The 16352-nt window shown below is 46.8% G+C and overlaps 2 protein-coding genes across 2 annotated transcripts in view; both read right to left on the reverse strand.

The window, feature by feature from the left end:
* The window catches only part of C17H7orf50 (chromosome 17 C7orf50 homolog), a 118314-nt gene extending 115241 nt beyond the window's left edge, over positions 1-3073 (reverse strand). Inside the window, exons 1-2 of the mRNA XM_063413991.1 lie at positions 2919-3073; positions 1543-1685 (exon numbers count right to left, since the gene is read on the reverse strand). Coding sequence (XP_063270061.1) covers positions 1543-1671 — 129 coding nt within the window. The 5' untranslated portion in view covers positions 1672-1685; positions 2919-3073. The remainder of the gene's footprint in view (positions 1-1542; positions 1686-2918) is intronic.
* A 3654-nt stretch (positions 3074-6727) lies between these two features.
* Positions 6728-8713, reverse strand: ZFAND2A (zinc finger AN1-type containing 2A). Its single transcript, XM_063414163.1, has 4 exons — positions 8521-8713; positions 7896-7990; positions 7072-7200; positions 6728-6883 (listed from the first exon to the last, which is right to left on the reverse strand). Exons 1-4 carry the CDS (start codon positions 8573-8575, stop codon positions 6728-6730), a joined length of 435 nt encoding a protein of 144 aa, XP_063270233.1. The 5' UTR covers positions 8576-8713.
* Between the last annotated feature and the right edge of the window lie 7639 nt (positions 8714-16352).

The following is a 16352-nucleotide window of genomic DNA, read 5'->3' on the forward strand; positions in this document are numbered from 1 at the left end:
TAAGATCTGCCTCACATTTTTCATGCTCAACAGTCATTACAAAAAAAAAAAAAGTGGTCTATTAACTTTCCTGCTATCACAGTTTATAAAGCTGATGCCAAGAAACAGCTTGTCATAGACCTTTTATGGCATTCCCTAAAACTCAATATATACATGCTCAAGCCACCCACTGGCATCAACTTTTATGGTTCCAAGAACTGTTGTGCTTAGTGGTGTTCCCTAACAGTGTAAAGGATTTCTCTTCCCATTGCTCTTTGCTCTTTCTTTCACAGTCCTACAGTCTGCACAGCCCACAAGACTCATGTGGCTGTTCTGAGAACTGAACACTGCACATCAGATGGTCCAAAAAGGCTTTGCTTACCTGAAGCCCATCTCAACTGTTTAGCAATTTTATGTGAAATTATACATTGCCACAGGCAATAAATTTCATGCTGTTTTGTCCTGGAAAATTATTTTCACTCAATTTTAGTTATAGCATGGCAAATCTACCGTATATAATACAAAGAAAAGGAGGAACATTCCCTGTTATGAAGCTATACAGACAAAATTTCCTATTTTTGCTTTGACAAAGATGCAGTCTTTTCTTACCTAGGAACATTTCTGCTGAGTTCAAAACTGCAAAAATGTACAGACCCCCGAAAAGCTTCTGCCCATAGGTTGGCATTTTTATATCAAGCATCCCAAACTCTGAATGCAATACCTAGAGATACTTATGAATGCAACAGTTCTTCAAATCTGTTCTTGCCAATGAGCTTAGATAAAGTCTAATAACAAAATAAGTACTCATTTTTATTCATATGACCTCCATTGAGCTACACACGTCATGATAAAGGAAGTAACAAGCAGCTTTCACATGTATTTTATGTCAGGCCAGGAAGCATAAGAGAATTAAGACCGTGGCTTCTTGAGGTGATCCTCAAGAATTCCTGAGAAAAAAAATCTGCTTTCCCTCTCTACTTCTGGAAGTGCTTTACAGTTCTTTGATCCTCATTCCACAGTAACCACTAAGAATATCAGAATTGAATTGTCCTTGAATTATGCATAATTTCCATTAGAAAAAAATAAAAACCACCCTTACAACTTCAAATTCCCACTTAAGTAACATATTCAGATTGCTGTATTTATTCTCATAAAATAATTCATAAAACATTCAGGAATATAAAGAGACTGCTGACACCTTCTGGCCACTTGACATGCTGTCCAAAAACCAGGAGAACTTCCAAGAAAACATCTTTCATGTTTTCCCAGGCACTCAGGATCACATGAAGACTGAAGCTCCACTGAGATTGCCATATGACAGCTCCTCACTTGCTTCACCTTTCACCCACATCCATTCCCTGTTTTCCACAGAAACATCCAAAACAGAGATCACCTCTCTGCCTGCTACAACTGGACCCACATTTGGCTTAATTTATCTTTTCCTTTTAGCTTTCACACTAGCTATATTGCATCCAAGGAATCACTGCAACTGAATCCAATTCATGTTCAGCACAGAACCTACAGCAACAACAAATCCATTCTATATTTATTAAAGAGCCAAACCTGCAGCTTTTGCTTCTTCTTCTTTGGTTTAGTTTTCAATTCCAGCTCATCCTTCTGGGCCACATGTTGCTTCAGTTTTTTTCTTTTTTCTGCCTTCTTTTCTTCTTTTTCCACAATCATTTTTGGCATTCTAAAATGTTGTTCTGTAACAGAAACCACCCAAATGCAGCTAGAACCTTTTTTAATATTAAATGTCAGTCTCATATACAGACAGTTATACTATAATTACACTGATATAGCAATTATTTGTGACTACCTAACTATGAAATGTATGCCTGCATTGAAATTTGATTCACTTTGGAGAAATTTTGTGTTTCCTTCAAGAATACATTGAAGTTAAGGTACTGTAGAAGTCAAAACTCAGTCTGCTGTAGGAATCTCCACACCTTTTGTCCTCTGAGGCCCTGTTGTGGAAAATGCCTCAGTGACCCTCCTGGTAGGAATTCCCCATAATTTAGGCTGTGCTTTTTGCAGGTTAGAACAAACCACATTGAACTGTTTGATCAACTATCCACCTCAAATAACACCATCATCCCAAAATACATTCACGTGACTGTTATTCATCTCATTAATATGCATATACGTGCACTCACAAGCCAAAAGTAAGGCTATTTGATTACTAAACAGTTTTAAACCACTAGTTCTGGGTAAACTGCAAGTATTTCTGTTTTCATGTAGGTTAACGTGATAAACTATGCTTGACGAATTGTCTCATTAGCTTTACCTTTAATTTTAAACTGACATAAGGGTGAAGGTGAATGGGAGTTGCAGATAACACTGCAACTGGTTCTGAAAACAGGAATAGTTGTAACTCGCTACTATTTCTTTGCGAGAACATCTGATTTAAAGGGCTTTCCCCAGCTGCCCCAACACTGTCCCTTTCACCGTCAGTTTCACTACACAAGCAAATATTGTGTATTTCAATCACAAACATTCACCTTGAAACACACACTGAAATATAAAGCAGCCCACAAACCCACGGGGGGAGATTCCCAATGGAGCAGAAGGTGCCAAACGAGGGGTTTGGCCCCTCCGTGCTACCGCAGCCGGGCCTGGCACGTGTGGGGCACAGCCGTGCCCAGGGCAGCAGGGCGCTCCCACAGGCAGCCCCTGCTCCCGGCTGGGACCCCGGCTCCGCTTCCCAACCTGGATTCGCCTCCTCACACACGACCCCGGCTCCGCGTCCCAACACAAACCCCCGGTTCACATCCCAGCACACAGCCCCGCGTTCGCCTCCGCTGCCCATGTGGCCGGGCCAGGCCGGACCGGGCCTCCCCGCCCCTCCCGCAGCTCCGGACGGGAAGCGGGACCCCGGAGGAACCGCGGCCACCCCGGGGAGACCCAGGGCTGCGACCCCCGCCCGTCCCCACACGCACCTCCCGCAGCCGCCGCCCCGGCACATTCAACTGAGCCTCACGCTTGGCGCCGCCGCCCGCCTCCTGCCTCTCATTGGCTACAGGGGAAGAATGGCGGCATCTGGTTGGCTCCCGAGCTGTCAGTCACAGCGATGGCCAATAGGAAGCCTCGCTCGGAGTTAAAGCACCCACCAGGAACACGTGTGTGGCGGAAAGCTGCGCCGGCTGCCGGCGGCGCGGGTGGCGTCACCTCCCCGCGCCGAGCTCCGCCCGCGGCCGCGCCCCTCAGCCAGGGACATTCCCAAAACCGGCATCGGCGCGGGGCCTGGCCGGGATCCGCCCACAGGGAGCCACTCATACCCCGCCTGGGACCCCCAAGGGCTGGCAGGGACCGTCCGGTGTCCTGGCAGGGATCCCCGGGGCCTGGCAGCTCCCACCCCGCCCCGCAGGACAGCCGGGGGAAGCCAGCCCGGCGCTGCGGACACTGAGATGTGGCTCTCTGGAGAACGGCTCTGATCCCTCTGAGCAAGCAGCTCCTCAAGGCTCCAGATCCTAAAGGACCCTGAAGGCTGAGACAGCATTTCCCGTATCCCGGTGGGGTCTCATGGAATGCGTGGGAAGAGGCCAAGGGTGTGGCTTGACAGGACGAGAAAACACCTCTGAGGACAATTTCCAGGAAGCAAATTGGTTTCCATGTTTTCATTTTCTATAAATACCTCATGCACAAACTTTTCCAATTCCCCTTGGTAATTTAAGGGCCAGAATTTTTACCACATACACACACATGGATGACACTTTTTTTTCAGGACAACCCGAGACAGGGTTGTTGTTTCCCTTTGCTTGGGTCCCAGCAGCAGCTGAGATGCTGGATATGGGAGCAGATACTGCTGGCAAACATTCCAGGCACTGATGGGAAGGGGCAACCTCTGCTTTCCTCCTCTTCCACCTCCTGCCCCCAGCATCACTGCGGGCTGGGAGAGCCTCTCTACCCTGGTCCGTGTCCTCACACCTTGGTCAGAACCTGGAATCCCCTTCCCAAAGCACCGAGGGGGCGCACGGCACCATTTGGGAATGGGTGGCCAGTTAGAAATTACACACAAAAAATATGTATATAAAATACAGGAATCTGCTAGGGCTGAATTAGGGTGTTGGCAAACAGAGATAAATACCTAAAACTAAAGTTTAAGCTTTTGCTCCAATGTGGATAGGTAAACAATGTTTTCTATGTTCAGACTTCCTAAAATAAAGACTGTGTTATTGCACATCCTATTGTGACATCCTGTGGTTAAACACAGTATTACAGACACTGTCAAATCACAGTCTTGGCTGCACGATTGCAAAAAATGAGATTATGTGGAGTGATCAGTGTAACTCATATCTATATTAAATGTTTAGTTTGGCCAACTAGCTGTGATCTTCTCCAAAAACTTCTCCAGGATGAGAAATTACACTGGGCCAAACATTAATGTGGGATAGCACAGATTCTTGTTCTGTGCTGGACAGAAATTATATCTGTGCTTTCTTAGGAAAGGCCTATGACTCAAAGCATTGATTATTTACATGCTGTCCCTGTGAAGGACCATAAATCCATATTTCCTCCTCCGGCAGCATTCCCACTCCAAGGATTAACCTGCTCAAATGGAAGAGACACAAGTCTTTGCACACCTGCAGCACCCCCAAGGTTGTACAAAGCACAGGCACTAACTACACTTACACTCCCATCTCTTACAGTATCAGCAAAGATCATTTTTCCCAGGTCGGGAAACTCAGCTTTCTGTGCCCTGCAAAGTGCTTCTCCTCCCACCTCAGCAACATTGCAGGGGATTGAAGGGGCTGCAATTGCCCTCCAGTTAGTCCTAAGCCAGCACTGCAGCCCAGAAGCCCCAGCATGCAGAGGAATGGCTCCAGTGACACATGAAATTGAGGTCTTGACCCCCTGACACCATCAGAAAGCCTTGGCATTTTTCTCACAATTAGCTGGATGAGAGGTCTACTTAGACCCCATCTGGGGAATTAGCATTGTTCATTAACAGCGCATTTCCATTTCATCAAGCTATAATATTTCAGGCCTCAAGCTAAGCAGCTGGATACTCATGCAGTTTTAAAGAGCCAAGAGAGCTGATCAGGATAATAGATGGAGCATTATCTGCTATGACTTCACTTGTTTAAGCTTTTCAGGAAGACAGCAAGAGCAGCCTCCCTAAACAACACTTTATTTTGGCCTTATTCTCATTACACAAGATACAGTTAATGCTTTCTCTGGCTTCATTTTCTCCCTGAAATGGCAAAATATATTCCTGCAAATCTAGATTTCTGTCTAAGGGACAATAAATGATAAAGAATTCTACTGCACATGCCTCTGTGAGCCCTAGCCCTTCAGACAGGACCCATAAAAAAGATGGTATGGCTTTATAAATAAGGGTCTTCCAGTGACATTCAGAAACCAAGAGGAAGTTTCACACTGATGTTGTTTCTCATGAAGAGCCAGAACATTTCCTAAAGGACTGAGACATATGACAATAGTTTGTATTTCAGATTTTCATTTTGGGACATTCCTAGTACAGACCTGGCATGACTTAAGCAAATCCAGCTGTATTTCATACCAACTGCAATCTTCTACCTACCACCATCATCTCACTTCCTACATGAAATATTTTGCATAGTTTTAAAGTTCTTATTCCAAATATAGGAAAAAATAATGTTGGCTTGGAAAGGGTAACAGTTTATTAAATGCATACAAAATTTTGATACAAAAATTAATTAATTGCATAGAAATTTAAAGAGAGAGAAAATATTAACTTTAAAGGTTTGATCCAGATGTGAAGAGCCTCTACTATCTGCACCTGAAAGACATAAGAATGCACTGTAAGGGTTACACAATTGCAACTTTCAGTCATATGGAGCTACAACATGCCAGGGGAGAGCTTGGGCCATTTATTTTAATTCAGGTGTTTGCTGTGCTTTCCTCAGTATGATGACACCCCACTTTTCCAGAACTCAGCCAAACCTCTCACTGACCAGGTGGGAAACCAACCTACAGATACAATTCCATGTCCTAATGCTTGTGTCTATGGGGCCACTTTATCACTGCATTATAGAGAAACCTGTGCTGTCAGAGCCCCTCTATTCCCAACACCATTTACAGGTCAGCTACCAACTCTAGAGCAGTTTAGGGGTGTGGACACCAGCCTAGTCTCAGTTTGTCTTTTCCCCTTGTGCAGCTGATACCTGTTGTGCTGATGATTCCCATTAGATGGCACTCCAATTGCTCCTGGGGACTTGAAAGTGGGCTGAGATGCTCTCATCAGAGCTGCACATCTAAAAGCAAACACAACCAGGCTCAGCACCTATGCACGCTGTTATTTTCACTCTTCCATCCAGTTTAATCATCTGCATCTCTCACACAAATCTCACAGTCCTACTGCACAGAACAGTCAAAGTATGTCCGCCTGCAAGAGATTTTTTTTTTTAATTAACATTAAGTTCAAACTTGATTTGTCAGGGTATTGATTATTCTTGGTTACTTCAAGATGGTTGGACAGAGCTTTTGGATTCTAGTATGTGGACCCAGACGCCAAAGGGTGCTTGAGTTGGCCAGTGCCTGTTCTCAATTACGAGAGACTGACACAGGTTAGCTTGAAAATTCAGGACAATTTGACAAGCTTTTTCTCTTGGTTCAGAAATTAAGGCTGCCATTTCAGAAATTCAGCCTGAGATGCAAGAGGAAATCATGACTATTTTATTGACCAGTAGTTACCAGAATTCCCTGTCTGTGCCAGCTCCTCACCAACCCTGAGATCTCATCTTGAGCTAAGTATCACAAGCACAGCTCACCCTGCCTTGGAGATGGGCTGGCTGCTCCCTTTGCAGTCGTGATCCAGAGGATGCCGATGTTTTATGCAGAAGCTGCCACCACACTGCTCACAAACCACCTTCATCATCTCTTTCCTTTTGCAGCCTGGCTTTAAGCACTTGTTTGTGAAGATCTGAGTAAGAGAGGACAGGAAGTTGGCAAGGTTTGCTCTCTGTGAGCCATGACCAAGCTGAAGCACAAACATTCAAGGGGCCTTAGAGCCAAGATGAAACAGAGCAAGTTTCTACTCATTCTGCTGTCAGAAGGCCCAACCTCACCAGCTTAGGAAGGCAGCTTAGACTTCAATAGCAATTTTCTTACCTTCTTGTGCTGTGCTGGATTGTATTTGCAGTCCTTATCTATGTGGGCTCCGACCACAATATCTGGGATTTCTCCTTTCTGCACTGGGATAGGTGTGTTACAGAGGGGACACACTGGCACCTGCACATTCTAAGAGCACACAACACGGATCAGCATGACAGAATTAAATAATAGTTTAGATTGAAATAGACTTTGAGATAATCAAGTCCAACCCTATTTTTGTGTCCTTCACCTTCTCTTACCCATAGATAATAGGAGTATATTCCTAAATGTTTCATGTTCCCATTTGCTAATGCTTTTAAAGATACACTTCACAACAGTAACTGCAAATCACTGTCTAAAAACCACACAGACATGCTTTGCCAAACCAATTTGTAGCAATGTATTTGGTAAGTAGTCTTTAAATATCCTTTTGGCTTTTTCTAGAATTACAGCCTTTGAATACTTCAAAGCCCAAGTACATGCCAGAGATCAAAGTTTGGACCCACTTGTTCTGTTTATTTGTTCTACAGTTTCATGTTCGTTGCTCTTCAACTTACAGGACTTGGACTGCAGCATATTTTAGACCACAATACATTACTTGAAATATAAAGCACTCGTCTCTGGGAAGATGCATTGTAATTAGAAAAAACTGGAATCTAGCAGTTCTAACCTCTGAAACATCATGTTTCTATATATTTGAAATCCAGATGCATCATTAACTTGCATCTTGAAGTTCTTCCATCCACTTTGATTGAAACCACAAGTGAAGTTCCAGAGCAACCATCATAAATGACTTAGCAATTCTGCAGGGTGAATTATGACTCACATCATACAGAACTCACTTTCTTGTAGGCAGAGCTGCACTTGTGGTCATCATAACGGATGTGATCTTTACAGAAGACTTCCCCACATGCGTTGCATTTCAGAGGAAGGAAATCTGGGAGAAGAGTAAAAAAGAAAACATTTTTATGTAACAAAGCTAACAACTCCAAGGGTACTCACAAAAGACTACAAACACATTCTAAAGCAGTTTTTGTCAAGTCACAATCCAAATATCTCTATAGAGATTAGATCATTCTTCACAAATATCAAAATTAAAAGAGCAAGAGTGGTAAGTTTTCCTCTTTTTATCTGTAGTATAAGACAAACACAAGCCATAAGCACCTCAGGAGCTCCTTGAACGCAGAAACCTTAATGAGCAACTAGTCAAGAGCTAAAAGCACAAATGCAAAGCCCAGTTTCAAAACTAACTTTATTTTTGAAAAGCCATCCCTTAGCAATTTAACACGTACAGGAACGACAGCTATCACTCTTTCCCTAAACCTACTGAGGGCGGACGACAGCAGCAGCAGCAGCACTGGTGTCTGCCACAACCCCTCGGGGGCCAGGACCGGCCCCAGCGTTACCCTCCGTGACGAGCCCACCCGGGCGGGCTCTGCTCGGGGCTCGGTGCGAGCCCGCACTTACCCAGCTGTTTGCAGGTGCGCTCGGAGCAGTGCTGGCCCAGCCACGGGAGCTCCATGGCTCCTCTGTCGCGGGGACAGCGACAAAGACCCGAATCCCGGACGGGCGCGGCCGCCGCGGCTTTATCGGGACCCGGCGCTGAGTCAGCGCAGCCACGTGCTGAGTCACGCTCCCGCCACGCCACCGCCCCGTGACGTCACGGCCGCCACAGCCAATGGCGTGCGGCCGTCACCGCCGCCTACCGCGCGTGCGCGGTCAGCGGCCAATGGGAAGCCGGGGGGCGGCTGAGTCACGGTCGGGGGCGGGGTGATGATAATGAGGGCGGGAATGAGGATAAGGATGGAAATAGGGATAAAGGTGGAGATGGGCACTGGGGTGGGACAGGACTGGGGGAAACAGGGCAGGGAGATGAGTTCAGGTGTTGGTAATGGAGACAGGGGCTCTCCAGCCTCTGCAGGGACCGCATCCACACGGCACAAGCATTCCCCTGCTGGGAATTCCCTGTGGTGCGGGCGCCCAAAGTGAGCGCAGGGGTGTTATGGCCAGGGGACGCATGTGGGAGAATGACACAGTAAAGCCCATGTTGGACTGAGATCACTGGAGTGCCTCAGCTCTTTACCACTGCCATTCGTATTTTGGTTTTTCATCATGGCTTCGCCATTGCTCTTATGGGATTGTGATGCTTACATTGTGTTACTTCCAAACTTCAAAATAAATCCAGAGAGCCTGGTGACAGAGGGTGTTCTCGTCACAGCAGGCTGGTGCTCAGGGCCCTGCTGCAGGACTTCAGCAAGGGCTGAACTGGTCATGGGGCTGCAGCTGCTGTGAGTGGACTGTGCTAACTGGTTTGGATGGACAGGCCTCAGCTGCAGCTGGGGGTTTGCACAAGTCTGCCAGAAACTTTCCCAGTTGGTCTCTGTTTTTAAATGCTTGTCTCACTTTGACAAGGTACCTTGAGATCAAGGTGTATTTTAGAAATGTTAATCTTTGGAGGTGTGTGACAATGCTGGCTTCTTACACAGCAGAGGAGGACTATTGATTTTGTGACATTTTCTACAGGATTGACAGATGACAAAGTGTTGTTCTGCCCCTGTTCCCCCTGGAAAGCACCTGACTCTGCTGTGGTGCATGACTCAGATGCAGAGAGGAGGTCAAAGGGGAGCTTTGGGGCTGTGTGTGCTGACTGACTGCACAGCCCCTTTGTGCTGCTGAACTCCAGGAATGGCATGTGCCACTCCTCCACCCTCCACGTCACCACCAACGTGGCACTCGTGTGACTCCCGCTGTGGGTGCCAGCTTACAGCCAACCCACTTGGAGCACTTCCCAACAGCACAGTCCTGCTGGATTAAATGATACCATGTCATCAGCCAGACACTCTGCCCACTGTTCAATTCATTTTCTCTCCCAAACCCATAAAATTACCAAATCTTCTCACGTAAACCCTTACTCCACAGAACAGCTGTGCTGACAGAGCATTGATTCTGCCACAGGTCTTTGGTTTGTGAAGGATAAACTCTGATTTCACCTCCTCCCCTGTGATGGTGTTTGCTGCATGGGATCTTCTGGGACAGCTGTGCCACATCCATGCTGGGAGCACCCAAAACCCTCCCTGGGACACCCTGGGCAGGGGACAGCCAGAATATGGCACTCTCCCCCATTTATTCTGTTCTTCTGAATTGGTTGGTTCTGGCAGTTTGGGAGGAAAGATGAATTTTAAAATGGAAGAGGAAACAGAAAAAAATATCCAAATACAGATAGTAAGAAAAAGTTTATGCAAGGTACTTCAGGAGCTTGGCTCTATTATGCATCATCTTCCTTGTACGATTTACACAACTCAGAAACTTGGGAGGTTCAAAAAATCCACATGTCCTACTGAGCTTGAAGGCTGATTTTTTTTCCCTACAAAGCACCTACCCAGTGCTTGAGAGCAGTGGGATCCCCAGGTAGGCTTGCCAAAAAGCAGTGGGGTGAGCTAAGCAGAGAGGAAGAGGTTGGTGTCTTCCCTGGCTGGCTGAGAGTGCCAGACTGGAGAGCTGCTGCCAAAGGGATCATATTTTATGGTGGAGAAGGGAGGAGTTTGCTTGTGGATAACAACAGAAATGGCTCTGTGCAGATTAGATGCTCTTAAGGAAGACTGTAAATCCCAAGTCTGGAAACCCACATAGTACAGGCAGCCGTCTTAACAGAAACGAGGATTAGAAATTAGCTGAGGTCTTTAGCGATATTTTTAGAAGGTTGCTCCTGACAGGTTAGGCTGCTGAGAACCAGAGGAAAGTGCCGAACCCTGTATTACTTGGGAAAGGATCACACAGTGCAGTGTGTGATTAGAGGCTGGCTAGCTTAGCGACAAAGGGGATAGGTGGGTTAGGGCTGATTCGGGAGGAATTAGCAAGGGAAATTGCTTGAGAAGCAGAATTTGATTAGGGGCAGCCAACATGGATTTGTGAAAGGAAAGCTATGTGTAAGTAACTTGCTGGAGTCTGGGGGAGGCACCATTCCCTGGCAGCCTGTGGAGTGTCAGTTTTATATAACTGATCTGCAAAGGGGAGGCCTGGCCCCTTTGCCACCAGAATGGTGACACTGGGTGGGATGGATGGCAATCACATCCCTCCCTTGCATCTGCATGGACTCTCTGCCTCCTGTTTCCCCATCCATCCCTTCTACTTCCTTTCCAGTTTTTTTGGGAGGAGGCCTATTGCTTTTCCCCACGTCTCTTTGTCCTTCCCTTCCTCTCCCTCCAGTCCATGGGATTGCCTCTTGTTAGGGCATTAAGCATCATTGTCCACCACACCACACCATCATGCTCTGCCTTAGGACCCACACTGCATCCTAAATGGGGGTATAAAACTCTTCAGAGGACATCCATGGCACAGCAGGGGAACAACTGTCCAACATCACTGCCAGCTACAGGCACAGCATGGATGGGGAGCCAGGGATGTGTTTCCATCCTGTCTCTCAGGAGAGGGTCTGTCCCCTTTCCACCACCCTGGGTTATGGGACCACAGCACAGAGATGCTCATGGCCAGGACAGCCAGGTCCATCCACCTCCTCTCTGCCTGGTGTGCCCCAAACTCCTCCCAACACCATCCAGAGGACACAGATGAGTGCCCTGTCCCTGCTGCCCCCAAGGCCACCTCATTGCCTGCAGTCCTCCTGCCCCAGCATCCTGCCTGTTGCTCCAGCTGCAGAGCCACTGCTGTGGCATTAACATTCCGGTGACTCCAGCTCTCATTTGCCTTCTCCATGTCTCTAAACTCCAATCCCAATGTCCTGCTTTTCAGCTCATAATTTCATACCAGGCTCTTAAAACTGGGTTTTATTTTTATTGCAATGACCCTGCGGTGCTGCCAGATCCCTCTGTGGAGGAGACATGACATCTCCATTACCCAGCTCAGATAAGTGTCTTAAAGAGACCACACACAAAGGAACCTAATGGTACCTATTTTTATTAGGTTTATTACAGGAGGGGAAGGAAAGCAGTCCAATCTCCCCACAGGATACTCTGTTAACAGCAGCAGACAGAGAGGAGAGATCTGTGGAGGCGGATCAGTTTTCCAAGAATATTAGCTACTGCTGCTCTAAAATTAGAGTCTGGGGAGAGCAGACAGGTTGACATAATTGAAAGGGCTGTCTTATGGGATGACATAGTTAAACGAGTCCATGATCAGCTTTAGAGTGACAGCTCAGCGACTTCTTCTAATCCTCAAAGGAGCACGGAGTTGTGAGACTGTGATTTAACTAGTCCTGGATCTTATCTTGTGATGATGTCAATATTATTAGAACCCGCTTCTAAAGAGATGCCTCCAAAATCTCTGTACATGAACCGACTGGCGTTACAGGCACGATTCTCCTGCAGCTTCACCCTGCAAAGCCTGTGGTTGATACAAACACTCCCCTGCTGCCCTTCTTACATACCTGATGCTGTCCCCGTGGGGTGGGCTACAGGGGCAGGCCCAGAAACAGGATTAAGAACCTCATTTCAGGATGGAGCTGAAAAATGTCCTTCAGCCGCCCATTTTATTCAACATAATTTAATAGCAAACACAAACTAACAAAGTTAGAGGTGAAATATAATAGCAGGAACCCCATAAAAAGTAACCTAATCTGTAAGATAAATAGACAACACTTTAGCCTGGGGAGATAGCAAATAAAAGAGAAATATGAGCAGAGCCATTCTCAATTCATAACTAACTTTAAAGAGAAATAATGAAGATGAGTTCTCCAACTTTTAATGCCCGAAGATTCTTCTCTGCAAAAAAAAAATTAAAAAACATTTTTAATTTTTTCCTCACACATTGTGTGTCCCCAGCCAAATGTCCTGGATCATTCCCATGCAAGGAGGCATCCATCAGAAAGGGAAATGATGTGGAGAAACCCTACTGCAATTCCTGATGGAGCAGGAGACACCAGGGATGGAGCTTTTCATGCTGTGGAACCTCCTGGTTCCCTTTGGTGGCCACTTCCCACTGCCTTTTTTTGGGTGCACAACCCAGAGCACCCCCTGCCTTCATGGTGGCATTAGTCTGACGTTTATTTTTTTAAGGGGTTTTAGCCAATTTCTTTTTGTCAGTGCCTACTTTAACTTCAAAGGCTGGGATTTTCCAAGCAGCCTACTGCATTTAGGCACCTAAATCCCATTGAGTTTCAAGTATATATCAGCCCTTAGGCTCCTTGGAAAATCCTTGCTAAATGCCTAAGGGCTCATTGGCAGCCCCGTTCTGCTGCCGGATTTACACAGATACCATTGTACCAGCAGGGGCTCACTTCTTCAGTAGAACAGTCTCGTGTTTAAAAACCTCTTCCTAAATGACAAAACAAACTAGGAAGGACCACCTCTGATGGCTAATTTTTGGTGATAAATGCCTGTAAGGAATGTTATATCATCTCCTTGGGTTATATAAAAAAACCCCCTTGGCTTTGTCAGCTGAACTTCAGAGACAAAATGCTCCTAGTTCCAGCTCTTGGCCCACTGGAGAAAATCTCCTATCTGGTGTTTTAGAGTTAAACTCCACCGTACCTACCACTGACTCTGGTGTCCGCTATGTCTCCAATCCCCTTTTGGAGCACACAGGAAGGATCTGTGCAGGAGGAACAAAAAATCAGCAGCATTAATCCATTTGCTTTGCTGTTTGGAAATGCCCAAACCCAAAAGGAAAGGGCACGGAGAGCAGTCAAGTTGGCAGTGGGATAGGTACAGAGGGTACCTCTGAAAAAACTATCTCAAAGGGTGGGAATCCTTGCAAGAGCCTTTCTAATAGCAGAAACAAAATAAATCTCTTATCAGATGATTTCTGGTCACTGATCAAACTCTAATGTCTTACCTAGCAGAAAAACCTTTGGGACCTCCATGGCAGATTTCCTGGAATAACAATTGTCTTTTTGTTGAGTCCATACTGCAAATGACATGACAGAACCCAGTCTAGCACTACTGAGCCCCAAATTTCTTAGGCACCACCATGATGGCATCAATTAGCAAGGGAAGTTAGACCCCAAATACTCCTTATTCATTACATTGCTGGTTCTGAATTAAAATGTTTCACTAAAAACCAAGACTCCATTCCTTAAGTATTTCAGCTGATGATGATTTAGTAACAGTGGCAATACTCAGTGTTGTCTTTAATACTCTTTTTTAAATCTAGATGAATGAAGCCATCTTTCTTCCTGTTTTGTAGCACTGAGAACAAAACCTGAACTCTTGTAAGTGTGCTTTGGTTTATGCTGTCGGCACAGGAGGGGACCAAAACAATTTTTGGTATAGATGAGTGGGTCTTCTGCAGCTCAGCAGGGGAGGACGGGCAGGGGGTTCCTGGCAGAGCTTGGGAGCCAAAAGGAAAATTACAGATGCAGGGGGGAATAGCAGGGCAGGGGAGAAGGACCCCTTAGGTCACGAATCCCACAGTGGGCAGACAGCCCTTAAGAAATCATCTCCAAAAGTGATGACTCTGATTTGGGTCTCTGCAGACAATACTGGGACTGGGGGATAGAACAGGAATTTTGCCTGTTCTGCTTGTTTTCCTCCATCCATCTGTCCCAACCACCCATTTATAAGTGGCTTTTACCAAGCCCACGGTGCAGCCACCAATCTGGGGGCAGCCCTGGCAGGTGGTGGAGCACCCGCAGGGTGACGCTCCCGTTGGGAAGGTGTCCGTGCCACAAGGACAGGGACGTGTGACAGTCGGAGCCGCGTGCCACGAGGTGGCACCATGTCCCTGCTAACCCGCACGGCGGGGTCACCTCTGCGGCCACGCAGCCACCGCAGGACCCTGCTCACCTGGCAGCCTGCTGAAACCCTCCCACTGAGATTTTAAATAACTGAGCACCCTCCCGTCTGTAAGACCCAGCTGAGGAGGGAGGTGGTACCTGTCCCATGGAACAGGGGTGAGACCACTCACCTGTGAGAGCCCCCTGCATCTCCTGAGCAAGTTTGGTCACCTGGCAGTGCAGGCACAAGGTTTGCAGAGTTGTGGTGCCATCTCCCACTGTCTCCAGCTCTCCTCAGAGTCCTGGGCTCCTGTCCCTGCCAGCACAGTCTGTTCTTGGCACTGGGAGAGATGTCAGTGTCACAGCAATGGTTGTGCCTGGGTGGGGTGTGTGACCTGCTGGTGTGCACTGGCTGTGCCCCCACCCCCAGGGACCTGCAGGCAGGAGAGCTCATTGCTCACACACAGCTTGGTCATCAAATCATAGAATTCTTTGGGTTGGCAGAGGCCTTTAAACTCATCAGGTCCAAGCATTAGCCCAGCACTAAGCCATGCCTGTAAGTCAGTGAAAAAGGGAAAGCTGTGCAGTATTTTTTTCCTTGAAGTATCAAATATTTAGTATTATTACAACATGCTAGGAGGGATTCAGGTGAGCCTATCTCTCTAAGGAGCTTTAAATGCATGCCTTGGTATATTCAGATTACCTCCATCTTAGAAGCACCAGTGCAGCCTGAAATGCAAGGAACTTGCCCAGCACCTACTTAGTGCCTTGATTAGGCTCCTCAGCTCCTAAATGCTGAGTTTCCTCAGTCTAACCCAGTTCTTGGGGTCTTTCAGCAAAGCCCTGCAGCTTAATTCCCTGTTCTTCTCAGGGGGGTTCACCCCCAGGACTTGTCTGTCCCCACCACACTGCCCTGAGCTCTGCTGACACAAACCCAATGCTGGGATGTGTGGGACTGACTGCTCAGGTGCTCCGTGGAAAACAAGGTGACTGCTGCACCCAAGCCTGCTTTAGCAAAGGAAACACAAGTGCAAGCCATAGGGATGTAGTGAATGAAAATTCCCCAATGGATGAGGGGTTTTGCACTTGCTGAGGAAGCTCCAACAGCTCCTTCTGCTCTTGCTTTAGAGCATGGAGCAACCAGCCAAAAACCCTGTGCTTCATTTGGAAGAGGGAGCTGCTCAAAGGGAGCTCTCCTGCCCTGGCAGTGTGCTCAGAACAGTAATAGAGCGCCTGGAAATACCTACATTATTCCTGACACAATGCTTTGTGGCTGAACAATGCATTTGCCAATTCAATTTATTCAAACAAGTTCCTTGGGAAGACAGCAAAGCAAATCCAGGTGGCAATTACTGAATTCAGACTCTGCCCTGAACTAGGGGAAACAAAGGGGCAAGATATGAGAGAAATAGCAAGTTCTGCTGGAAATCCCACAACAGCAGAATCCTAAGAGCTTTTAATCATGTGCCTGCCAGTATTCAGCTGAAAAACCCCTCTGTCATTGGGCAAGGAGACAGAGCAGCGTTGCAATTGCTCTGCTGTAGCACTTAGCACTTTGGAATATCTTTGCTATGAAAATTAAAGGCTGGTTTGTTTTCTTTTGAAAGCACAGCAGTACTTGGGCTCCACGGCC

This window comes from Prinia subflava, chromosome 17, assembly GCF_021018805.1.
Source record: "Prinia subflava isolate CZ2003 ecotype Zambia chromosome 17, Cam_Psub_1.2, whole genome shotgun sequence".
NCBI lineage: Eukaryota > Metazoa > Chordata > Aves > Passeriformes > Cisticolidae > Prinia > Prinia subflava.

Coding starts and splice junctions, on each gene's coding strand:
- ZFAND2A (XM_063414163.1), bottom strand. CDS start 8,575: ATGGAGCTCCCGTGGCTGGGCCAGCACTGCTCCGAGCGCACCTGCAAA. Junction 7,991..8,520: donor GCGCACCTGCAAACAGCTGG/GTAAGTGCGGGC, acceptor CTCTTCTCCCAG/ATTTCCTTCCTCTGAAATGC. Junction 6,884..7,071: donor ATCCAGCACAGCACAAGAAG/GTAAGAAAATTG, acceptor TCTCTTACTCAG/ATCTTCACAAACAAGTGCTT.